The 25,851-nt window shown below is 45.4% G+C and overlaps 1 protein-coding gene across 1 annotated transcript in view; it reads right to left on the bottom strand.

Annotated features, from left to right (window-relative positions):
* The window catches only part of CAMKK1 (calcium/calmodulin dependent protein kinase kinase 1), a 1,268,063-nt gene that overhangs the window by 250,641 nt on the left and 991,571 nt on the right, over nucleotides 1-25,851 (bottom strand). The window contains exon 15 of the mRNA XM_086954811.1: nucleotides 11,234-11,362. Coding sequence (XP_086810937.1) covers nucleotides 11,234-11,362 — 129 coding nt within the window. The remainder of the gene's footprint in view (nucleotides 1-11,233; nucleotides 11,363-25,851) is intronic.

The raw sequence follows: 25,851 nt of genomic DNA, 5'->3' as shown, positions 1-25,851 counted from the left end.
ACAGACCAAACAATAAAGTCTCAAACAGTTCCTAAACTTACTGTGAACATAACGACTCCTACAATCAATAAACCAAATAACCAAATTGAGGAGGATGATGAGGCCAGTGAGTGGGCTACAGAAGGTCATTCACCTAATATAAACATAGGTGCACCGAAGAATAAGAATTGCATGGTGTCTTCTAAAAATAGTACTCAAGAAACAGGAGCTCACCCTACCAAACCTTCCACTACAAGTTCACTATTACATATCAACCTTCCCCCACAGGCCAACCCCTATACGATAGTTATGATTGGGGTGCCCAAAGTTGATGATAACAGGGAGGAAACGCGGGAGGAACTAAGGAATAAAGTCATGCAGTGGCTTTCTATACATAGGCCCCTCCCTCAAAATATAAAAGGAACTATACACCAGGTTAAAAGGGTAGAGTGGGTGGGCACTCGTTTCAAATCTACAGACGGTGACTGCATCGTGGTCACCTTTAAATATCTAGGACCGGCAAAATTCATCGCAGACTGGAGGAGCCTGGGGACAAGTAGTCTGATTAGGACTATGGGATTGAGCTATTTCTACCCAGCCCGCCCAGATTCACGTAGGAACAAAACCAAACATAACTACATTGAAGAAGGATGGCACAAGACACAGCCTAATCTTCAATCTTGGCCAGCCCCTGCCCTACTCAGACCTGATACCCCAGTGGGTTTAGATCTCCATCCATACACTCAACCATGGGGACCCAAAGTATACAACCAGCAATCATTTGAAACAGCTGTACGGCAAAGGCACGGTCTTTACCGCCCCTACAACCCTGCTACCGTTCAATTCGCAGAATACGGGTTCCCTACTGCCAATAGATATAATGTACTTTACGACTACGACCACTTGGATGAGGTCGATTGACTACCATCTGATCCTCTCCTTGAAACTCTTTCTGGTAAAACAAGGAATCTCCCAGAAAATGATTTTACTGCAGTGAACATAGCCACCCCCCATCTAGCCTGCCTAGTAACTTCCACCTTTGAAACGACATCGAGCTATATAGTCAGCCCCCGAGTACATCAAGCTCATGCTCCGTCAGTGACTGAAGCAGGTAGTCCATCTAAGACCTTAGTCTTACAATCTTACTCAGTACCTGAGAATCCAAGGTCTAAGCATTCGATAGGGACCACCTCAGAAACGCACTCTCTATCCAACATAAACCCTGATCTCAATGCAGAACAGATTACCTCAAACTCCATCAAAATTTTATCCTGGAACATTGCTGGACTGGCCTCTAAAATTGCTGACCCATCATGGGTGGCCTTTGTCAGGAAGTACACTATCCTGTGTTTTCAAGAAACCTGGCTGATAGATGGCAACACTTTCATTGAGGGATTCCAAAGTTTCTTTGTCCATGCTTCCCCTTCAACTAGTGGTAGGGCAAAGGGGGGCCTGGCAATATTTATCAGCCTGTCTCTTAAAATGCTGATCAATCATGTGCAGATGGATAGCAGGAGTACCCAGATCGTTACACTCAAAAGGGGAAAAAAAGTTATAACGCTGATTAATTTCTATAACTCTGTTGCAAATCCAAATGATTGCAATATCGACAACCTTGCAAACTGTCTTGCTGGAAATTGGACTAAATTATCACAGGACAAAATCCTCCTTGGCGATTTCAATACGCACATTTGCGGTAACCCTCTTCTGACAACCCTGGGATCTTTGGGATGTGATCTTAAAACAGGTCTTCATTTCACACACTGCCACCGTGGATCAAAACTAAACACCCTAATGGATTCCACGAATATGACCTTGGCACTATCTCTGAAAGAGGACTCCTTCATCTATGAAAATCCCTCCTATAAAGGATCTGAGTCAGGGTCCATTATAGACCATATCCTTCTTTCCGCAGAAGTGGCCCAACTGGTTCTTAAGTTTGACATCCTTATGAGCACTCATAGTGATCATAATCCCTTACATCTTGAGCTACAATGTGACTCTTCCATACTTCGAAAGAATATTCAGGATCCAGGGATACTCAAGCCAGTAAACAACAACCGTCGCCTGAAGTGGAACCTGGTAAATAGTGATAAGTTGTATGAGATAGTCACCAAAGACTGTGAACCTGAACTCAAGCTCTGTGCCACAGACTCTGCCTCACCCAAATGTGTTCTATCTGCCTTTGCAGTGGTGACTAGAAGGATAGAAAAATTTCTGACTGTAAAAGCCAAGGGAACGAATATTCACAACCCACGATGGTTTGACCATGCCTGTTCCTCTGCCAACCGAAAATTAAAGGCTGCTCTTAAAAGTAATCCAAGAGACTTAACATTGGTAAAGGCCCTCAGAGCAGATTACAAAAGTGCAATTGCCTCATGCAAAAAAACAATAAAAACTAAAATATGGGAATCTCTGCTCGACCCCTCCATTCTGGGCAACAGTTCTAAGTTCTGGAAAATAATTAATAAACCTCTCTTTGACGACCCGACCACTGAGAGTCTTGGCACAGTCATACCAGAGAATGACTGGATCACCCACTTCGGATCTATCTTTAAGAGTGAAGCTACACAGTTAAAAAAATTACCTCATCTCCCCGAATGCAGCCCTCTACATTTCTCTATTAAAGAAATTGAATTGGGGATTCTTGATCTTTCTAGCAACAAAGCACCGGGCCCTGATGGTCTTCCACCAGACCTTTTCAAATCCAACATCGCCTTATGGGCTCCAATTCTTACGTCTGTCATCAACGCCGGGGTTGAAGTGGGAGCCCCTAAATCCTGGGGAGCATCCACTATCGTCCCGGTTTACAAAAAGGGTGACAGAACAAAAGCTGTTTGCTACAGACCGATCTCCCTAATAAACTCAGTTGCGAAGGTAGTGGGAGGGGTTCTTTTGAATCGGCTGAATGCTTGGGCCAAGCAAAATAACATAATGACCCCAGCGCAGTATGGATTCAGACCGGGACATGCAACAACTACGCAATGTCTGAATCTATACCTAATAAGTGGTAAATACACCCAAGCCAGAGAGGGAACGCTGTATATGGCCTTTATGGACCTCTCCTCTGCCTTCGACTGTGTCGAGAGGAGCAAACTTTGGGAAATCCTGCAAAACATGGGTGTAGAAAATAATCTAATCAATTTCCTGGCCGACCTACATAATGACACACGTGCTAATGTACGGTACACAAAAGACCTGAAAGTCACGAGAGAGTTTAATATTAACCGGGGTGTCAGACAGGGCTGTATTCTAGCACCCTTTCTTTTTAACTTGTACATCAATGGACTTGAGGATCATTTGGTAAAAACTAACACAGATTACCCTCGTATTGGGAGAACAGGGGTGCCGGTCCTACTATATGCGGACGACGCCGTTTTGATATCCAGAACCGCGTTAGGACTTCAAAAGTTGTTGAGTTCTTTCTTCCAATTCATGACCTCACGCGATTTGAATATCAATAACTCCAAATCCTTTATTATGACGGTCGGAAAAACCCCCAAAAAACGATATCCCTTTTCAGTCAACGGAGAAAGCATACCTTTCACAAAAACTTTTTCATATCTAGGAGTACTATTTGACCACAAACTCTCTTGGAGCCCTGCTATAAATAAAAAGAAAGGCGAGTTATTAAGAACCAACTTCGGGATATTGGACTTTGCACGTAAAATAGGTAACACACCAGTGTCCGCTATAATGAAATTATACCAGGCAAAAAGTGTAGCGGTGGCATGTTACGGGAGTGAGCTGTGGGGTTTCGCATCAGTAGAAGCTCTGGTAACACTAGAAAATAACTTTTTAAAACAGGTTCTGAGTTTACCCAAAAGCACCGCAAATTTCTCTGTTCATGAGGAACTGGGCACTCCGTACCTAGGAGACAGAATTGCTGCAAACCCATTGCTCTGCTGGCTAAACTGTTGGCGCAATGCACTTATACCCCTGACGCACAGCATCCTCGCTGAAGCCCTCACCTGGGAAGGACATCTTAAAATACCTTGGATGAACTATATCAAAAACTGTTGCAAAGACCTGGGTAGATTGGACTTATATTTAACACCACAGCATACTACAAAGAGTGATGTTGATTTTGTAAAGAACACCTTCATGTTAAAACGACAACTTGCCAGGGAAGATACTGAGATGAAGAAGTCTAGTGTTAGGAATCATACATTAACAAAGACAGGTGTGTTCTGTGAACCATATTTATCATGGAACATTTCTAGATATGACCGCTTTCTGTTGAGCAGATTCCGATTTGGCCTCTACCACCTGATTTTAGCTGTGCCAAGTGGAGCACATAAAGGCCAAGTGTTGCCAGCTTGCGGCTGCGACAATATGTCTCCGCAAGATCTGGCTCACTTTTTATTTCTATGTCCTTATTATTCAAGTCCTAGACAAATGTTTTTAAAACCCTTGCTTAAAAAGCTGAACTTTGTACAGATTAAGCCTGCACTTTTGTATCTTCAGATGCTGCCTGTTGACAGTACATTTTTTATCTGTAAGTTTTTAAAAACAGCCAGGAAGTTCAGATTAAGCATGGAAGGTTGATCCCTAGATGACTTGTACGTAATCTTGAAATTATGTCTTAAATAGGCATTTTTATTTCCATTTTTACATTGGCCTATTGCATTTTTAACCTTTCGCATTGTAACTTTCTTGTGAACTGTTAACTTTTATAAAATTGTGTGTTTTTAAATCCTGCATGAATTGTATAATAACTGTATTTTTGTGCTTTTATGACTGCTTTTCTGACAGTCGAATAAAGGATTTTGACAGTGAAAAAAAAAAAAAAAAAAAAAAAAAAAAAAAAGATCCACACACAAATACACGGCACTACCGCACTGGAGCAAATGCACAGGGGATACACAGGGCCTCACATCCCCTGCGGTGCGGGTTTCCAAGTCTCAATTTTGCTATGCACAAGCTTCATTTATTTTTCAATGCTCCTATTAATTTATGAAAGACTACCTGAGTGTGGGGGTCCTCCATTTGCTTCACTGAGTGCCCCCCAAGTTTTTGTTAAGCCCCTGGACATTCATAGTTCTTGCAAAGCACTTGAGCTTCACTTGCAGTTTGCACCACTATTAGAAGGCTGAAAATATTGGGCCCAGGCCTGTGGTATTCCACAAGCACAGACCCGATGAAAGTGTCCAACATTACAGCCTTTAACAGAGCCTTGAGGACGAGACATTTCTTCAGAGTGATTGGCATCACAAACACAGTAGCCGGATACCTCTCCTGTTTGAAAAGATAGTGTTCCAACAGTAAGTGCATTCAAGTCATCACCCAGAGCATGATGTTTGAACCTCCCACATAACTTGCAGTTTCCCTAATACTAGAGGACAAACTTCTTCATGGTTCCGAAACCAGATATTGTTCCATTAAAAGGTGGACAAGTCACGAAATGCAGAAGGACAGTCACAGGTGTGGCTAGGCCCTGAGCGCCAAGGCTCAAACTGAGCAAACATCTATGTCTGCTTCACTTATTTTCACGTTCTTGTTTTTCATTTATGTAATTACAACAACAGGTTAAATGTATGTAGAAAACTCATTTATTGTACGTTATGCCTGTCCTGCTCATACAGTGGTACACCAGTCCCTGAGCTGAGCCACAGCCACTTTTGTGTCCCAAGCTAGGTACAAGAAGCCCTCTAGGGTTTCAGGGCTGCAAACTACGTCCTAGCCAACAGTCTGGTGACATACACAATCATTACTGGCAAAGCCACTAGGTATGTTGTTCAGTACCATGCGTTTGGCCTTGCCAGTGCTTGTTCTCGTTTTTGTCATGATTTCAGTAAAACTTTACTGCTGAGGTAGCTCGCTGTTCCGCTAAGAGCAGAAATATAAGTTTGGTTTCAAAAGGAGCAAACACAAGGAGATGATGGTCGGGGCGCTGAAACTTTTCAGACACTAAACTTCAGTCACAGATCTGGGATGAATCCATCATCGTTCTGTAGCGCACTTCGCCACCACAGTTCAGACCCAGCTATATGCAAATCAGTGTTGACCCTGTGCCTCGTGTGAACAGTCCAGCCTGAACTGCCAAGTCAGGTCTTACCTGACCAGGAAACAAGCATCCTGGGACCGGTTTCGGGGTAACACCACTCATCAGCGAGGCTAGCTTGAATCCAATGGCAAAGTGAGCAAGGGACCCACGTCTGGGCATAACCTGCCAACTTAGGGCAAACAAAACAAACACAAGGAGACGATGGACGGAGCACCAAAACTTTTCAGACACACACCCCCAGTCACAGATCTGGGTTGAATTCATCATCGTTCTTTAGCTCACTTCACCACCTCAGTTTAGACCCAGCATTATGCAAAACAATCTTGACCCTGTGCCTCATTGGAAAAGTCCAGCCTGAACTGCCAAGCCAGTTTTTCCTGAACTGGAAACAAGCATCCTGGGACTGGTTTTGGGGTAACACCCCTCATCAGCCAGGCTAGTTTGAATCCAGTGGCAAAGTGAGCAAGGCAACCACGTCAGGGCATACCCTTCCTGAGTGTCTGAAAAGTTTCAGCGCTCCGTCCATCATCTCCATGTGTTTTCCTTAAGTTGGCAGGGTATGCCCAGACATGGGTCCCTTGGTCACTTTGCTACTGGATTCAAGCTAGTCTGGCTGATGAGGGGCGTTACCCCGAAACTGGTCCCAGGATGCTTGTTTCCGGTTCAGGGAAGACGCTGCCCAATGGAACCCCTCGGAATGCTGCTACCGGACACGGTTCAAGCATAACAAAGGATGATTAAAGCTCTCTACTATTTATGTGTATACAGAACACGAAAAATACAGCTTCTCATAAAAGACTCACAGCGTCTACAAATATAAAATCTCGTGTGTGGAATACTTCTTTTTTCATACAGCCTCATGGTCTCTAAAAGAACAAATGCATTAGGAACAGCCTTGAGACTGAGGAGTATGTCTTCTTGGAGAAGAAGCCCAGATACGGGCTAAGAGGTTGGTTGTATTCCCAGTTGTTCATGGAACATGAAATAATGGACATAATTACTAAATACTAACCACTCGTTTCATTTGCTTTGTCTGTCAATTTTGCTTTTATTGTGTCATGTATTACCCTTGTTGCCTCTCAGATTCCTGTGTCATTTCTTCTGGTGAGTTGCTTGGTAATTCCATCTTATACAGTGTTCCCATAGTCCAACTTGCTTGTGACAAGGGCGTGAGTGACGTTTTATCTATTGATACCTGGGAACCATTTTAAGTTCTTCAGCATCTTCAGAGTGTGGAAGCAGAAAACAGTGTTGGCGTTGACTTGTGCGGTCATGCCCTGTTTGCTGTCAAAGATGATTGCGAGGTTCTTGGATTGGGTGCTGGGTGTGTGTCAGAGTTTGTCTGGCCACCAATTGGAGTCCAAGGGTGAGGTGTTCTTGCCAAAGACCACTATTTCTGTTTTGTCAGTGTTGAGGTTAAGATAGTTGGATTTCATTCAGTTAGCAACTTCGGTCATGCAGGCAGTGAACTTGTTTCTTGTGTTGGGTCTTGTCCGAGAAAGAGCGTATGAGCTGCATATCTTGGCGTAGGAGAGGATATTGATGTAGAGTACATGAATGACATTGGCCATAGACATTGTTTATGCTTGGAAGAGGGTGGGGCTGGGCGATGAACCTTGAGAAATTTAGTAGATGAGTTTATGGGCTTTCAAGGAATACAGTCGAGGGTCCAGCTTGTGTTTTATGCATTAAGAATGAGTGGGTCTTTGAATGCCAATTTTGTGCTGGAGCCTGATGAGTAAGTGATATGAGACGGTGTGAAATGCTACAAAGAAGTCTAGGAGAATGTTGGCAGCCATGTCTCCTCTGACAAAGATCGTGCAGATGTAGTCTACAGTGGCGGTGGGTGTTTGTTAGTATGGTGATTGGTCCTGAATCCATACTGCGTGTCAATGAGGAGCTGGAGGCTGCGGAGGTGGTTGGTGAGTCATCAGCTGATTAGTTTCTCCTACCTTGGCTGGGTATGGTAGGAAGGAGATGGGTCTGTATTTGAAAAATGTGGCTGGGTCAGTCGATGGTTTCGTGATCAGGGGCATGACAGCGACATGCTTTCAGGTGTATTGGAAAGGGACAGAGTCAATGGAAGCATTCAGGATGCGCGTTGGTGCTCACTGATCAGTAGGCATACTTTGATGAAGGCATGGTGGGGCAGGGGTCTGATGGGGCACCTGAGTGGATGGGTGCATGGTAGCGGCGGTTTCAACAGTGGTGATAGCAAACCATGAGGTCAGGATGTGTTCTTTGGCCTGATGGAAAGTTGAGTTGCGATGGTTACAAGGTCCGTTTGAGGGTTGAAGTTGCCATATATAGAGCTAATTTTGTTACATAAGAATTCCGAGAGCTTGTTTCAATGGTCTTGTGAGGGGAGATGTTGCTGGAGGCAGCAGGAGGTAGGGCCAAATCTTTGCTAATGTGGAAGATTTCCTTACTGCTCTTTGTGTTGGTGTAGATGCGGTATGTAAGAGGTGTGCGCTTATTGTTCTGAATCTGCTGGTGGGAGGTTTTTTAGGGTGGATTTGAAGATGTCTTTATCTGTGGGGTCTTAATTTGTTCCTCGTTTGTGCTCCGGTTGCTTACAGTGTCGTTTCATCAGCCCTTGTACCAGCTGGCATTTTGTCAGGTTCTTGCAGTTCATTGCACTTTCGAGCCAGGTTGTTGTTAGTGGCGGCCGGCACGGATCTGGGGGTGGAGGGCATGGGGGGGGGGGTAAAAAAAGAAAAAGACACCTACCTCCTTGCCGTTCTGTCGCACTTCGTCTCTCCTCTGTGTCCGCAAAACAGGAAGCAGCCAGGCTCCCCTGAGCCAATCACAACCCTGCAATGAAGAGTTGTGGTTGGTCTGAGTGCCGTAGTTTGGTCCTCAGACGGGAACTGGGAACCTGGTCATGTTCTCCACCCAGGCTGTAATGCAGCCTGGGTAGAGAACATGCTAAGTGAGCATGACTTTTTGGCTGGCCTGAGACGGCAGGCCAAAGCATCAAGCACATTTCAGTGTGCTCACCATTCCTCCCCTGCCCTGTTCTGTGAGCAGAGCAGCTCACCCCACCCCCATGCTACCACAGCAGGAACACATAAAATGATAAAAACATCAATTCATTCTCATTTTATTTTTCCTTTCTTTCACTACTGCAAATCAGTGAGTGGGGCGACACTCTTCCACCTTAGCAGAAGAGCCGCCACTGGTTGTTGGCGCATGCAGTGAACCAGCTGTTGAGGATCTTGAAGGCCTCCGGCAGGTTTCTGATGTGCTTGGACCGGTGTGCCGGTTGAAGTCCAGTCCTCTTCTGTGATTCTTTTCAAGCAGTAGTAGGTGGGTCTGCTGGTAGTAGGTCTGTGGGTATGTCGAATGGGTATGCTGGAGCTGATGAGGGCATGGCCTGTCAAGGTCAAAGTTTCTGGCATATGGACTGTGGTGTTTCTGGCTGAGGAGACAATCGGATCCAATAGGTGTCTGGAGGTGTTGGTGGGTCAGGTAACATGCTGGGTAAAGCAGAGGCTTCCAAGTTTTTCTATAATGGCCATAGAGTTTGGGACAGTCCAGTCTTGTAGGAGAAATGTAAGGCTCCTGAGAAGGCTGAAGGTATTGACATAGGTGAAGAGGAATGCAACAAAGTCCTTGATGTTGATAGCAAAATTAGTGTGGGGTCCTAGTGGTCTCTACATGAGGGTTCCGTCCAGGAAGAAGTTGGCTGTGATGCATATCTTGAGCGTGAGGTGTTTCATGTAGATAGTGAGGATGTCAGTGTAGCTGATGCAGCTGATGGTATCTCTGTATATGATGGCGACTTTGCCCCTGGCCTTGTGCTGAAGAACTTGTCTGGTGATCTTATAGTCGGCTGGGTAGCTGTAGCAATGTTCGGTGCAAAGGTTGGGTTTAGCATTGTTTCTGTGCGAGAAGAGTAGGTCTCATAACTCTGTGGCGTGCTTGGTGATCCAGCAGCTGTTGAGAAGCATGTATGTGAGTGTGCCTTGTTGTTTGGGTTGTGCTTGGTTTGTGTGAGCATGAGTGGGTGGCTGTTTTTTAGGACTAAGTGTGTGGGATCCTGGGTACTGTTGGTGCAGGAGTGGTGGGTGTAGGGTATGAGAGAGTGTATGAGAAACTTGCAGGAGGAGCATATTAATGCTCCCTCCATGTTGTAAGGTTCCATGTGGCGAGCATCTAGCGAGGTTGAGAGTGTGGTCCAGCACGGGAGGATAGCTTGTGGGTAGGTGCAGCACCAGGGTTCCTGACGCTGGGCTCAGATCGAGAACGTATCAGCAGCACAGTTGCTGTGTGAGTCTTCTCTATAGCCGCCTATAAGTCCTATGATGGTGCAGGAGTGCAGGGTGTTGTGGGCATAGTGTAGATGTATTCTGGGACATGAGGTGCTCTTGCGTGGTCTTCTTTTAAAGATTGTGGGAAACTAGTGATGTCACTTCCTGTGCAGATGGACGATGGGAAATTAAGACCTCTTGCTTGACTTTCACTTGTAAAGGTGGTTTTGATCAGAAACCAGTGATATTATTTCCTGTTTAAATGGGTGATCAGAAATGCAATGATGTCCCTTCCTGTACAAATAGATGATAGCAAAAACCAGCTCTGTGCTCAGTCTGGTGTGTAAATTGGGCATTTTTGCAGTCTTTGAGTCAGAGTGGTTGATTGTTGTGCTGGCATGTTGTGAGTGATTCATTATTATCTTGTATACTGGATGTTGAAGCCCAGGCTATGTAGTGTGAAGGACCACTGATTGACAGTGTTAGATGTTCCTTGACTTGGAGGATTTTATTCCTGTCCAGTGTGTGCTTATGTCTGAGTGGGTGAGATAAGGTCCAAACTGCTTTACTATGGGCTTCCTGTCCTTTTAGGTTGATGAGTGCTTATTACAGAGCGTTGTAAGTTACGTTGTGCCTGATGTCAGTGCTGTAGTCTAAAAATGCAAGGAGTATTGCGAGTCGTGAAGAAATGTGCTTGGTCTAGTATTGCTTCAAACGTGTAGCCTAATGGAGCACAACATAAGATATAATAGCGTCTTATAACATGGCGATGAAATATATGTATTGTCCAAGCACAAGTAGTCAATGTTACCATAACATCACAATCAATACACATGTACGTGCATTGCTTTAAACATACTTATGTCGAAATTAAATACTTTTCCTCTTTGATTTTCAGAAGCTCAGAGATTTCTAATTTTAGAAAGAAACATTACACATCAGTTCAGTAGAGCAAGATCACAAAATTTGAAAGAAGAACATCCATGACCCTTACCACAGCAGTCAGGCTTGGGATCAACTTGACCGAGTTCTGCACCTCCTCCTCTGTGACTTCCACAACAGTGCAATGCTCTTCTTCCAGAGGCAGTGGGTCCTCTCCATACCTCGTTACCCAGGGATGCAGCTTAAGGAAAGGGAAAGAAGCATGACTCCATCATGTACTGATATATTTTTGCATAAGAGATTGGTCTAGACATTTTATTTTTCAATTGTACTAAAAATCCTTACATTATGCAGGGATGCAAAGCATTTCAGGATACACAGACACTCCCCATGTGACAGTCAAAATGGTAAAATGCATTTTATTTTTCATAATGCATTCAATTAAATTATCACAATGGTTACTCTCAGCTTCAAGATTTCTTTCTTTCTATAACATTTTTATTTGCATTTGGGTATTCGACAATTCTTTAACAGTACATAGTTGACATGCAAGACATTGCGATTAGTTATAAAAATGTTCAGCATTCCTCCAAACTAACTGGCAACAACAGTTGGTTCTAAGGTCATATGTCTATGTACGCCTCACCAGTACATACAGATTGCTAGGCTATATCACTAAGTTATAGTCCAGTGTAGTTGTATGACCAGGGAGGAGGTCTAAGCTTTGGAATACAATATGTGACATGTATGGGTCCAAACCATCAGGCGAGTGGGCATCTCAGTGTTTATAACTAAATGCCTCATGGTGTGTTTTAAATTCCCACAAACTAACTGTCATTTACGTCCTGTGTGTGTAATTAAACTGTATATATTTAAATCTGGTATTTCACGAGACCTTTTTATGATATGTCAGTATTTTTTTCCATCCCCCGTCTGTCAAATCCCTGTTCAGAGCAGTCATCCATTTGTCTCGGCTTTTGAAGTGGGGCGTGTGACAGCTGTTGCAGTGCAATATAGAACCATTTTACTTGGTACGTGCCCCTCCCAGCGTAAATATAGATTGTAACAATCCATGTGTCTCGGGCTCCTCCCGACCACAGTTCCACAGTTTACTGAATGTGCGTATCAGGGTTTCATATAAAAGGAACTGTCCTGGTTGCATACCGCTGCTGCCAACCAAGTCCTCCTTTGGGACCGGCACTGATTGGTGGTAGCAGCCCCCTACAGTCTCCAACCCCGCTGCGTCCAATGAGACAGCTGTTCAGGGGTGAATATCCTCCTAGGGACGCTGTGTGGACGACCTATCAGGGGCAGGGGGCTTTATCCGTGTGGCCACACTACGTCTCCACCATTGTAATGCTGTGGTATGTAACAGTGACTGGTCCGGATTCATCACAGCAGGTCTAGCATTTTAGCTAATAGCAAGGGTGTATAGCCCCCTGTATCAGTCAAATCAGTGCCCTTGGGACCCATGCCCTCTATCCATTGCGCTAGCCATATAGGTGGGAGGCCAAATAGGAGTGCTCAAAGTTCGGCACTCACAGTCCTCCCTCCTCAACTGGGCGCTGTAGTGTTCGCAAAAAAACACTCTCCTGCGGCTCTTGCCCCAGATGAGATCTCTAAGTAGAGTATCTAGTTGTCTAAACCAACCAGGGGGGGGGAGGGGGGTACTACTAATGGTAGATTACAGTAGAAGTACAGAAAGTGTGGTAGCATGACCACTTTTGATATGGAGATTTTCGCCATGATCCGAAGATGCAAGGAGCACCAAAAAGGTACACAGGTTTCAAGGGATAGCAGTGCGCGCACAAGGTTTCCTTCTCTCATATCCTCTAGAGAGTGAAATTTCTGGATTCCCAGGTATTTACAGGTGCGGGGAGCCCAATTAAGATCTATAGGCAGGTCTGCTGGGCGAAAAGCATCCGGCAACAGCGGAAACAGGTAGGTCTTACTTTTATTGACACGTAGTCCAGAAACCCACTCATGTCCATCAAAAATATTGAGTGCCAATTTTGCACGACGTCCAGCATCCCGCCAACTGTAATCCCGGACCCATGAGCCTTCTAATTTGGTTTTATGAAGGGGAACCAAGGTGTGGTGCTGCGGCCAGGGGGGCTGATACTGGGGCTCACGGTTCGATCCCTGGCACTGGTGGCAGGTCAGTCCAGCACCATGTGACTCTGGGCAATAGCTTGCTTAATCTTCCCGACGGCCCCCAGTGCCGGGATGCCACCGGGTAGCTGTGCGCTTTACAAATACTGAATTTACATTTAGACCTCTCTGGCGGAACAATGCCGCCAGTGGTTCTATCGCTAAAGCGAACAGGAGGGGCGAAAAGGGGCATCCCTGTGGGGTACCCTGAAAAATATGGTATTGCCTAGAGACTTTTCTTTCCATCCGAACCCTGGTGGTAGGTCTCTCTTAGAGCAACTGAACCCATTTTACCCACTCCTGCCAAGACCCATGTATTGCATGGTATTAAATAGAAAGTCCCATCTAATCGTATCAAATGCGTTTTCTAGGTCTATTACCAGGAGTGCTGCATTGGGGAGAAGCTGCATGGTAGGGTGGTATAATATATGATAAAGGGAACGTAAATTATGAGAGGCGCTCCTCTTCTGGATAAAGCTCTTCTGGTCAAGGTGGACCAGAGTGGACATATGCGGGAGCAGGCTTTTGGCCAGCAGCTTACTGAGGGTTTTAAAATCCATCTTGAGCATGGAAAGAGGGGGATAATCCCAGACCTGTGGGTCTTCTAATTTGGTTTTAGGAAGGGGAACTTCCAATGCGTCCCTAACAGAGTCGGAGAGACCCCCTAGTCGCAGTGATTCTGCATAGACAGATTCTAGGCGGAGGACCAACTCCTGAGTCACTGCTGCATAGCTGAAGAAGCCCCTCCACCCTGGGAGCTCTGAGCACCGCAGCTGATCAGCCCGCTCCCCCAGGCTGACCGCCACAAGCTTGGTTCCTCAGGCCAGCAGGTATTAGTGGGGGGGAACAGTTTTCGGTCGCCTGCTAGCTCCGGCGATGGGGTCTCAGTGTGAGAACCAAGTTCTAACCTGAAAGCCTGGGGTGCGCCACCAAAGCTATTGGGAGCAATCATAGAACTATACTCACACACCTGGGTACAAATAAAAAAAGGAGATGGACGATGCCTAACAAAGAAATATCAAACTTCTAACGGACTAAAGCAAGGCTGCGTGTTGGCTCCCAGCCTTTTCAACATCTACACCGCAGACCTAGAAAGTGACCTACGCACAATTCAGGGGGACCCACCGAAATTGGGACAAACACCTATTATGAGTCTACAATACGCAGATGACATTGTGCTCTCACAAACGCCGCTTGGCTTACAACGCTTGATTTCCAAACTCGCGTTATACATCTCCAAAGCACAACTAACAATAAACCTAAAAAAATCAAACATCCTATGCTTCTCCAGTTCCCGAAAGAAACAACTTAAATATGTCTGGAGGTTAAATTCTTCTATATTAACACAGGTTGATAAATACAAATACTTGGGCATCATACTTGATTACCAACTAAAGTACAAACATCATTTAGAACAGGGGAAATCAAAAGCCAAACAACTGCATTTCGCTTTTAAAACCATACAAAAACATTTAAGTGGAAGTTCAACCGGCCACATGTTAAAGATCGTAGCTGCTAAATTCTTGCCATCGCTCACATATGGCTCGGAATTGATGGCATCTAGGGACTCTACAGCGCTGAATCTTGCTCAATCCAAACTGTTTAAACACCTTTTTTCGATCCCGCAACACATTTCACAGGCCCAAATACATCTGGAATATGGATTAACAAACCAGACTCCGGCAAGACAAGGAGCATTGGCCAAATATTACTGGCGTATGAGGGACGCCGAAGACAACTCACTTGCCCACCTCTGTTGGCTAGAGTTCGAAAAACAGGCTGGGTTCTCGAATTCAACATATAAGTCCCTTAGGCAAGCGCTTCAGTCTTTAAAGCTGGAAGAAGCCTGGCTTTCACCCGTGTCTTATAACATTTTTAAACAGATCACCAACAAAGCTATCAAACAAGCATCGCTGATAATGGACAAAGGCGCAGTGGCTGGCAAAAGCCACGCCTGGATTGTGCTACCAACATATAACCATCTGAAACATCAGCCATACTTGCAAGATTGTTTTAGGGATCACTACAAGAGGAAATTAAGTCTTCTGAGGCTGGGTTGGTTCTCGAGCAAAGATCTCACCCCCAATTGGCTGCGTACCTGGCCAACTTCAAACTGTCGCCTTTGTGGCAAGGGCGTAGAGTCATTATTGCATTTATTATGCATATGCCCGGTACTCCAAAATCTAAGGAAGACGCTCTTGTTACCACTCCTAAGAGAAGCACAAGTAAGAACCTGCAGGGCGGCTGTAATAAAATGCCTTAGCGGGTCTTGGATACAACTTTCCTGCAAAACTATAAAATTCTTGGCCCACGCTGCCCAAGAGCTGGAAAACAAGGAAACAATTAAAGACGACCCGTGCCAATTGGCCCGCCCAGGGCTGGGCCCAGACTCTCCCTCAATCTCTTAATGGATACCCTTCATTCCACTTTTCCGGCATTAAAAAAAAAAAAAAAAAAACTTCATTCTGAGTTAACAATGTGTTACTCCCATCAAGTTACACTTAACCCCCAAGCACTGTACCCCCGTTTAGAATATCTATTTGTTGACTGGCAGCTGCAATGAGACAGTTATCCCCGTGCCCAGTTCCATCTGTGTTTCTCAACTTTACACAGTAACTGCACATTCAAGCAATTTGCTAATGCTTTGCGTTACTTTAATGTATTATCTTTTTATGTGATTTATGTTGTTTTTATGCTGTTTCAAAGATGTAAAGTTTTATCCCATGGTGGTAAGACCCACCCTTTTATGATTTTCACAAATCAAATAAAGTATTACTTACTGCTTACTAAGTTCTAACCTCCTACTCACCGAGTAGGTGAGCCGACTGCTTTGCTGTTATCAATCATAAAGGGACCACCTGAGATTGCCTTTTGCAGTAGGGTATCCCTATCACGGAAGTGTAGGAGCCGTACCACCACAGGCTGCTGCAGTCAGTCAGACACAGGCGGCCGAGCTTAGACTGTGTGGGCTCTTTCCAGGGTGTAGAAGATAGAGAGGCCCTCTGTGGCCACTTCCTTGCGAAGCCATGATTCCAGGAATGCCAGCATGTCGGTGCCCTCTAGTCCCTCAGGTAGCTCAACGACACGTATATTATTCCGGCGGTTACGTCCTTCCGCGTCCTCTGCCCTACATTCCAATACATGGACTCTGTCTGAAAGCTCATCCACCATTTTGCTCAGTATGTGCTGCATTGGTTGCAGATCTGCAGTAGAGGTATCCGTTGCTCCCACTCTTTCCACTAGCTTCCGGTGCTCCACCCGCAGCAGTCCCAGGCCGACAGAGACTGTGCTGATATCTTGATGGAGGGTGGGATTTGTGTCTTCTATTGCCTCCAGGATTTTGGCTGGCTGCTGCTGGATTGGATCTACTTCAGACTGGGGCCCAGTTTGCTGGGTAGTCATCTCCCCATCCTGGTCTGCCACCAGGCTGGTCGTTCTTGCCCTGGGTTTACCCATCTGTGCTCCCACCTGCCTCCCAGGCGACATGGGTCTTCTTTACGGCCAACATGTGTTAGAGGAGCAGATAGTTCCGGCACCCCGCAGAAGGGGAGATATTTCAGTGCTGCTCCCACCACTGTTTCATGATATTATCCCCTAGGCAGGTCATCCAGGGTGTAACAGGGGCAGCAGGCCAATTCTGGATCATGGACTAGTTCTACCGCTCTCCACTATCCCAGGTTCATCAGTTCACGTCTTGCCCCAAATCTAGAAGTATCCCAGTGACTCATCCCCGATATGGGAGGGGCCCCGCAGTCTCACCCAAACGGCCTCCCCCCGGTCTCCTTCTGTCTCAGGGTCGGTGGGCCCCCCCCCATTCCCAGGACAGCTCTCGCCTTCTGTTCCTGGGGCCCAAGGCGCCTCTGTGTGACTGCTGTGTGATCAACCCTGGCCCACTAATCCTCTGTCATCTAAGGCCCTGTTGTAAGTCCGAGCAGCTGCTGCAAAATCAGGGAAGCCCCTTCTTCTTCGCCGTCACACACAGCACCCTCAGGTTACTCGTCATACACCCGACTCCTCAGGCTGGTAGTCGACAACGAGCACTGCTGACCACAACCCTCTACTCAGTCCAGCAAGGGGGTCTCAATGGGAGGCCACAGCCATTACCTCCATTCAGCAGGACTGTTATTTTTTGGGCCCGGGATCTCCTGCGTTTCGGCACAGACACTGCTACTGCAGCCCACAAACTACTGCTGTTCCAGGCACCGCCGGAGGCCCGAGTCGCTGCCACATAGCTGAATGAGCCCGGTTCCTCAGGCCTGCAGGTATTAGTGTGGGGAAGAGTTTTCGGTCACCTGCTATTTCCGGCAATGGGGTCTCAGTGCAAGATCCAAGTTCTAACCTACGTACAGTGGAGCTGTCATCTTGGCTCCGTGTCTGCTAAGCCATTGGGTCTCCTACTCTCCAGACACCGAGTGTCCCCGGGATCACAATGCCGCTCACTGGGTACTTCAGGTTCCCCCTCAATTCAGGGCCGTCTGCACCTGGTCATTTCTCATGGCTCAGGCTGTAATATACCAGAATTAACTCGGGTCGGCGCGGAGCACCAGCTTCATGCGTACACTATTGCCAGCTCGCAAGCCACACCCCCAGCTTCATGGTTTCATTCAAAAGATACTTGGAAACATTTTCACTGATGTTTGCTACAGCAGCTTTTGTATGTGCCCTTTAATTTACCAAATTAACTAAAGGATGGCTATAAACTAATATATCAATGTATTTCATATTTGAGATCAAATCATTTTAAAACAGAAGTTGTGAGACCCTGTTTTCAGATCACAAAAGAACAGGGGCTACTGGGCCCCAAACATGGTTGTTTGCTACTGTATCCTTGGGCGCTTCCTACTATGACTCTGCAACCTGAGCCAGGTAACCCTTTCTATACTTGGCTTTCGGGGTAGCAAGGGTGAGCAGCCAAAGGCTTCTCAGGCAAGTAGGCAAGAACTCAGAACGCAACAATAAACACAAACAATAACTTAGGGCCTTATTACAAGTTTGGCGGTCCGTCTGTAGCGCTGCAACCGCGTCGTCGTCTGCAGGAGCACCACCAAAGCCATGGTGCACCCGCTCGCCGGATTATGAATGTAATCCATGGTGGGTTGGCGGTGCATTGGCAGTCTCATGGTGGTGGGCTTTCATGCTCATAAGAGAGCAGGGGTGCAATTCCGGCACCTGGCACAGCCCTGCATGCACCCCCAGGCCCTAGAGAGCCGCAGGGGTTCTGTTCTGTTAGAACCCCCTTGGTTGTCTCTCTGCCACCCTTTCCATTACGGGCTTACCGTCATGAAAAGGGTGGTGGACAAGCAACTCAGAATATGTTCAGCAGTGCCGCAGCAGCACCACTAGCATATTCCTGCTTCTGACCGCTGCGGGACAGCGGCAGGATCCTGGATCTCCAGCGGACACAGCAGACCTATGGACCGCTGTACTCTTAATAAGGCCCTTAACGTCCAGTCCAGTGCTTATCTTGTCTTGTGATTAAAAGAAAGTATTTTAGTTTCACAGCAGAACTAAATATTACACAGTTAATTTGGATTAGCGAATACTCCTGGTTATGTTCTTTGGTAAACTCTACACCTTCCTTTCCAGTACTCTCTCCTTTCCAGAATATCTCACTTTGACTCCTAGGAGTTCATATATGCAACTGAGTTCAATAGATCTTAAGATAGATATTTATTTAGGCAGAAAGTTTCAATTGCACTCAGTCCTCAGCGGGCTTTGCAATACCCTATTCAGACTGCAGTCTAAGGTCCACATTACCGCTTTGATGGTCTCTAACTTCCGATGGTGTGTATACAATCGCACTGCCCTTGCCCAAAGCAAGCACGGTCGCCTTCATTCACAGGAATTACCAGCCAAGTTCAGTATGGCAGGTCCTGGCATTCCAACATGGCACCGTCAACAGTTACGGCCCTCCAGGCAGAATGCTCATGTGTCCTACAGCAAGTCAAGTGCAGCCTTCCAGGCTGTTTCTTCAGAAGTGATGTATATTTGGCAGATGCAACCCTCTGAGGCTGACCGGGCTCCTAATCAATTTTCCTGCATCAGCGGTGGCAGCATCAGTTTTGACCTCTCAGTAGCTACCAATGGAAGTGCTTGTGATGTCTTTTGGAGCAGTTCTCTATAGGAACTGTGTAGAGGCAGGGAGACCTAATCTGTACACTGGTCACTCCTGGTTCGTTTCTTATGTGTAGTCCGCTTTCTCTGGAGATTCCTCATCCTGGGAACATGCTGGGCTTCTCCTCATAGACAGTTCCTACTTGCACCTAGTCAGGCATCCTCCTTCCCTCACTCAGTATTTTTGGCAAAAGGCAAACCTTCAGCTGCTCCAGCTGCAGAACTCAGGTGGTGTTCCCTGTCAGGCAGACACCAAGCCTAATCACACAACAGTCCTTAAGTACTTCGCGAAGGACTTCCTTCGTTGGTCATAATGAATTCTCAATTGGATCACACTTTTATATACATTTTCCAGTCAGGGGATGTAGATGCACTGTCTAAGGCTTCACAACTGGTTTGTGGAGTTTCTCTTTCAAATGCCACCTCACTGTGCTCTCCTGATACAGTCTTTGTGTAAAGTAGTGCTTCTCACAATAGGTAGCAATGTGTCTGGTTCCAAGCAAAGTGTTCCGAAAACATGGGCACTATGAAGCGCAGCTACAACTGACTAAAGCAGTGATCAGATTGAGACAAAAGGACAGGTCAAGCCTAGAAATCTTCTCACCTTGAACAACAGTCCCACCCTTTAACACTTCCATCTACCAAATGGCAGTGCTCACAAAGAACTAATTAGCAGCTCTTTGCTAACAAAGTATCCATGGAATGTCTAAAGGTAGCCGTATCTCTACTCTTCATCCACATGAATTCAAGCAATACCTTTCCAATATTTGGGAAAGGTATTGTCATCCTCCATCTTATGCATGCCGGGGACATTCAAAATGGATCCCACTGGCTTCAATATTTAAACCCACACACACAGTGCGCTGCCACTAAACATGCTTCATGTGCTCAATAAAGACACCCATGCACTTGTCATGCACACAGGATGTCAGCAGAAGGTTGTGGGTCTCACATAACAGCAGAACTTCACACTCGAAAAGTCTGTAGACCACACTTTCTCTCATGCAGAGAAAAAGGTCTGGTGCTACTACAAATCATACAACTGTGCCTGCTGCCACTGCTGCTTTATGCGTTACACCAAGGGCAGGTACAGTAGTCAACTATCTATCATACGGGCATGCTCTGTGAGCCCTGCCAGGCCACAGGAAAGGTCCTGGACCTCGCACTGTCACAGAGAGGCCTTGCCCTTTGTGCTGAAGTTAGATTAGTGTAACACCAGGGCAAAAATAAAAGCCAGAGTACCAATTTCACTTTGAGTTGGGCATCAGGGATGGAGGACATTCCCGTCCTCCATTACCCTTCTCATGGCCTGCACACCAAAAGCGCTTTAGCTATTGGTGGATAATGTTGCAGCCTGAATGTGAGACCTGGATTTAACTGCTAATTTTAAGGACTCATTTGCAGTGATTTGTGGGGTTCCCAATCCTCTAAAGAAAGCTTTAAGCATTCGAGGTGTCATTTTAAAACAAACACCCACATTTTCTTATCTGGGAGTTATTTTGAACTCTCTGGGGACATAGAAGCAACAGGTTAAAAATAGAATTGACCAACTTGCAAAGGCAACTAATGCACTCTTCTCCATCTCGTCAAAATTGGGCCTAAAAACCCTTGAAGGAATCGAACACCATTTATCACACCAAATGTCTATCTGCAGTGACATATGGGGATATACAAATGTCAGGAAACTTAATACGTATGAGAATACATGTCTTAAGCAACTTCTGAAAGTTTCTGACACTTATATGCCCACCTTATGCCACATTGAATTAGGGCTGTCACATATAGATGACCTTATTAGAGTAAAGCCTTTACTTTTATGGCATGGCATGTGGACTAAACAAGAGCCTATTTAAAACATGAAAATTATGATGGATTACCTTTCACTTGACTGGGCACTGGGAACACCCTTAATCAAAAACATAAAGACTTTTGGTTGTGGGCAAGATAGACCAAACTTCTTTGATGATTCAGAATTCCTATCAGATGTCAGCAAGGCAGAGAACAAACATGTGTGTCATCAGTTTTTTGAGCAAGAAAGACTATAAATCATTGATCATAAAGTGAGCTTTAAAGCATGTACTGATTTAACATCTGAGAGGGGTACTAATGAACACACAGTGCAGATATGTTTTATATTTAACATGGTTTATCACATTGTTACTTTTCCATGCAGAAATGCTTGGTCAAAAACCCTAGCCAAATGTCCATGTGATAATCACTCATCTCAAGGTATGTTACATTTTACATTATTTTGAGGATTTTGTAAAATACCTATGACACTATACTCAAGACCTCCCCTTAAAAAACGTAATTTAAAATATTGTAGAATGGCTTTAACCTTTTTGCAGCTACTGCAATCCCCTTACAATTCGTGCCTGTGTTTCATCTTCATTACTGCATGCTTTACTAATCAGAAGTTCCATGGGGGAATCCAGGATATGGATATGTTCAATAGCAAATGATGTGATAATGTTTGTCTGATTTTATTTTTAATGAACTGTCAGTTTTTACATTGTTATTGTATTTATGTATATTGTGCTTTTACGGCTTTGTAAAATAAGCTGAATAAAGTATATTTATTGATAGACTGAAGTATTATCCAGCTTAGGACTTCAGGAGAAAATTCCCTAATACTCTTCTTCCTATTCAGTGATAACATTTTCATGCACAAGCAGTAAACTACAGATGAAGCAGATGAAGACTTTATGCCTCCTGCTTACCAGGAGAGACCGGCACTCAATATAGAAGGCATAAGCCAACACCAAGCAGATTTTTGAGGGTAAAAGTATGGAATGTATTGAAAATGAGTGGAACCCCGACAGTGTGTTGGGTGAAGAGGGTGAGGATTCTGAGGGTCCATTGTGCCTAGTCAGTATGTTAGTGGCCGAGGGCATAGACCTCGAAGGAGCGGCATGCTCAATTACTGTTCCCAGTCTGTTAGTACTCATCAGATTGGGCATTCTCTATCTGCCTAAGATTTCACTGGTGGGGCATAGGCCAAGTAAGATTATTAGTGTGACCTCAGTATTCGGGATATGTACAATGGTGGGCATTGTTCTTTTTGTCTCTTTTTGGTACAAGGTGGTCAGTTCTTTTTGATCCATTACTTTTTTGTACCGGAGCTTCCACTACCCTGCTATGTTATCTGATGTCTCAACTGCTATGCTACTAACCTCACTGTCTCTGCTCTTTTTAAGTCAGTCTCCTTTATTGTCTGCAAATGCATTTACCTTTAGCCATCTCTCCTTCCTACACAACCACAGTAGTGTTTTTCATGCCAGATTCTTTATTTCTCAGCAGTTCCTTCTGAGGGATTTCTCTCATTGTGAAACCTCTCACTCGAGGTGCGGGGTAGACCCTAGTTCCTCACATAAGACCATCTAAGGGTCTTGCTCAAACGTTTTATTCTTTCTGCTTCATCTTATGGCATTTCCTGGGTCTTGAGATTTGACATCATCTCCTAATTTTGTTATAGTATTTCCATTATGGCCGCACTCCAAATACTTGCCGCTCCTTTGGACACCCTCCGTCAACGGAGATTAGGTCATTATTTGGTTTGCCTTTCCCTTCTGTGTAGTTTGTTTTATCAATGTTCTCATATACACACACACACACACACACACACACACACACACAACTTCAGTTTTGGATGTAATCTCTTGCTCTTCTGCTACTTTATCTGCAGCTCAGAGTCACTCCCCTTAATTGGTCCATATCTCTCTCTTTCTATCTCTCTCTTCCTCCCTCCCTACCTTCTTTCTTCATCTCTGGGTTAGAATCTATCATTTAAGACTCACTTCTCCCTCTTAATTTTGCTTGCAGGTTCGCCAATAGGCGGCCATCCCAAAGCATTTGTATTCTCCCGCTATTACACTAGTAAAGGTGCACTAACTTTGTGCCTCTATTTAGATATTTTTCAGGGTCGAATTATCAATTTAAAAAAAACATGTACGGCCTATGCTCCTTTTTTAGGTCTCGGCTAGTAACGCGCTGAAAGCGTGTTCTCGCCGAGAACTATAGTCGGTGTCTCAGCAGTCTGAGAACGCCGAAGTGAGACAAGACCTGGCCGCGCGCAGCGCTTCCCCATAGGATAACGTTGTGCGCGCGGCCAGGTCTTGTCTGTACAGCATTGCATGGCAGACCGGATCGCGTCGCACGCCTCTCTGGAATGCAGGGGGAGTCTGCAAAGGGACGCGCGGCGCTGTTCACGAGGCGCGCGGCGCTCATAAAGAAGCTGGCTGCCTCTTCTCTCACCCGCCCTCCCCACTTTTAAGGGGATTCTGTTAATGTAATTTGTAGGAATTCTTTGACGGTGCTCTGGTAGTCAATGTATTATTTTGATTTAAAACGGATCTCCCTGCGGGTGTCAAAAGGAAGTCCTCGCTCTCCTCCATTTACATTTTGACTTTCTCCGTGTCCACGCACACTACGTACTTAATATGTTAGAGTGAGTTCAGTTTTAAACATGCAGGCAGTCTGTTTGTTGTTAGTCAGTGCCTTCCATTCTTACTTGTTGACTCGGACTATAAAGCTAAAGGCACGGTCTGACACAGTTATTATTCACACAGCTCTGATGATGCACCTCAAGCACAGGGCTGACAGTTATTATTCACACAGCTCTGATGATGCACCTCAGGCAGGGGCTCACAGCTGTTATTATTCACACAGCTCTGATGATGCACCTCAGGCACGGGGCTGACAGTTATTATTCACACAACTCTGATTATGCACCTCAGGCATGGGGCTGACGCAGTTATTATTCACACAGCTCTGATGGTGCACCTCAGGTACGGGCTGACGCAGTTATTCACACAGCTCTGATGATGCACCTTAGGCAGGGGCTCCCAGCTGTTATTATTCACACAGCTCTGATGATGCACCTGAGGCATGGGCTGACGCAGTTATTATTCACACAGCTCTGATGATGCACCTCAGGCAGGGGCTCCCAGCTGTTATTATTCACACAGCTCTGATGATGCACCTGAGGCACTGTGTCAGAATACCAAGTACTTAAGTATTAGTACACAGGAACAGAGATGCTAGCTCCCAAATCCCTTCAAGCAGCAACCCAGAGCTTGAACCAACAAGTCTCCCAGTATGCTACCTTAGAGGGAAGGGGGAAGTGGATAAAATAACAAAAGAGAGAGTTCTGGTGGTTCCTCTCGAAGTCCGTCCAGCAGACTTCCGTTGAAGAATTTCCTGCAAGAATTTACAATGATTTAATAACTCTCCTGTAACCTACCCACGTACTCTATCACTCAGGTCTACTCTTTTGTTTTCATACCATTGTTAATTCCAGAACTCTGCTTCTCTTCAGATTTTTTCTTTCTTCACAAGATGTCATGTGCTTACAGGCTCCACCTAGTTATTCTTTCTGTAAAACACAAACTCACTTAATATAGTGTGCCTTCTCTATCCCTGACCTTTCCCTAATTTAGTTTACCTCAACTTACTTTATAAAATCTTCTGTGTGTTCTAAAACTCTGTGATGCCTGTTTGTTTCTTCTTTTATTCTTGTGGGTGTTTCTTTTGCTCTAGAATTAGATAGTCCTATGATTAGTCTTAACCTTCCTTTAATTAACTTCTGTACTAAACATATGGCTCTTATCAAACTCACTTAATACTGTTTTCTGTGTTGGCTTTTTATCTTTTACTCTGGTCCGTGTTGTCTTTCTTACTTGATCTCCTTTTGCTATGTTTTCAGTAGAAGGAGTACTCTGGAGATGACTCTCTGAATTCTAAGGGCAGCTATGTATTCAGGTAAGTCTTTATCTTCACAATTGCATTATCAAACAGCGACTTGGATTAAGTAACCTATTATAACACTTCGCTCTTGTCGTCTCTTTTTCTCCTCAGCTCTTTTCCTGTAGCGAGCCGGAACACTCGGGCTCCGATATCTCCGGCTGGAAAACTACCTCAGCGACGTCTTCTTAACCGCCACTAGAGGTCTCTAGGGTGCTGACTGACTGAACGGCACGGTTCGTTGACAGATTTAGGAAAGCGGATACGGGACTCCAAGAAGGGACAAGGAGGGAGGGAGAAGGGGAAAACTAACTAAGTAATAAAGGGGGAAAGGATACGAAGAATTTTCCGACAGGAATTGGCTAAACTCGGGGTCTCTCAGACTCTGGACATGGAAACGTTCTTCCTCGGGCAGAGACTCAGGTGAAGTGCGCAGTTCCCCGTACTCGCGTGCTTCACCAGCATTCGATGATTACTGTGGTGATAAGCTAGACCGCTGACCCAGCAGAGTGTCGGCGGACATTCTTAGGTTCCATTGGCGGACTAACTTAGTCCATAGGTTTCCCTGAAGATGATTCTGTTTACAGTTTCCGCCAGACCGCGCTATCACACCGATCTGGAAACTTGGGGTTCTGACAGTACCCCCAACAAGGTAGATTATTTCCTCCCTGGCTTGGTGGGGTAACGTTGGTGAAAAACCTTAACCAATCTTGGGGCGTGAAC

The sequence above is a fragment of the Lissotriton vulgaris genome, chromosome 2_1, assembly GCF_964263255.1.
Source record: "Lissotriton vulgaris chromosome 2_1, aLisVul1.2, whole genome shotgun sequence".
NCBI lineage: Eukaryota > Metazoa > Chordata > Amphibia > Caudata > Salamandridae > Lissotriton > Lissotriton vulgaris.
The sequence above is the reverse complement of the archived record's forward strand: the minus strand, read 5'-3'. Positions and strand labels throughout refer to the sequence as shown.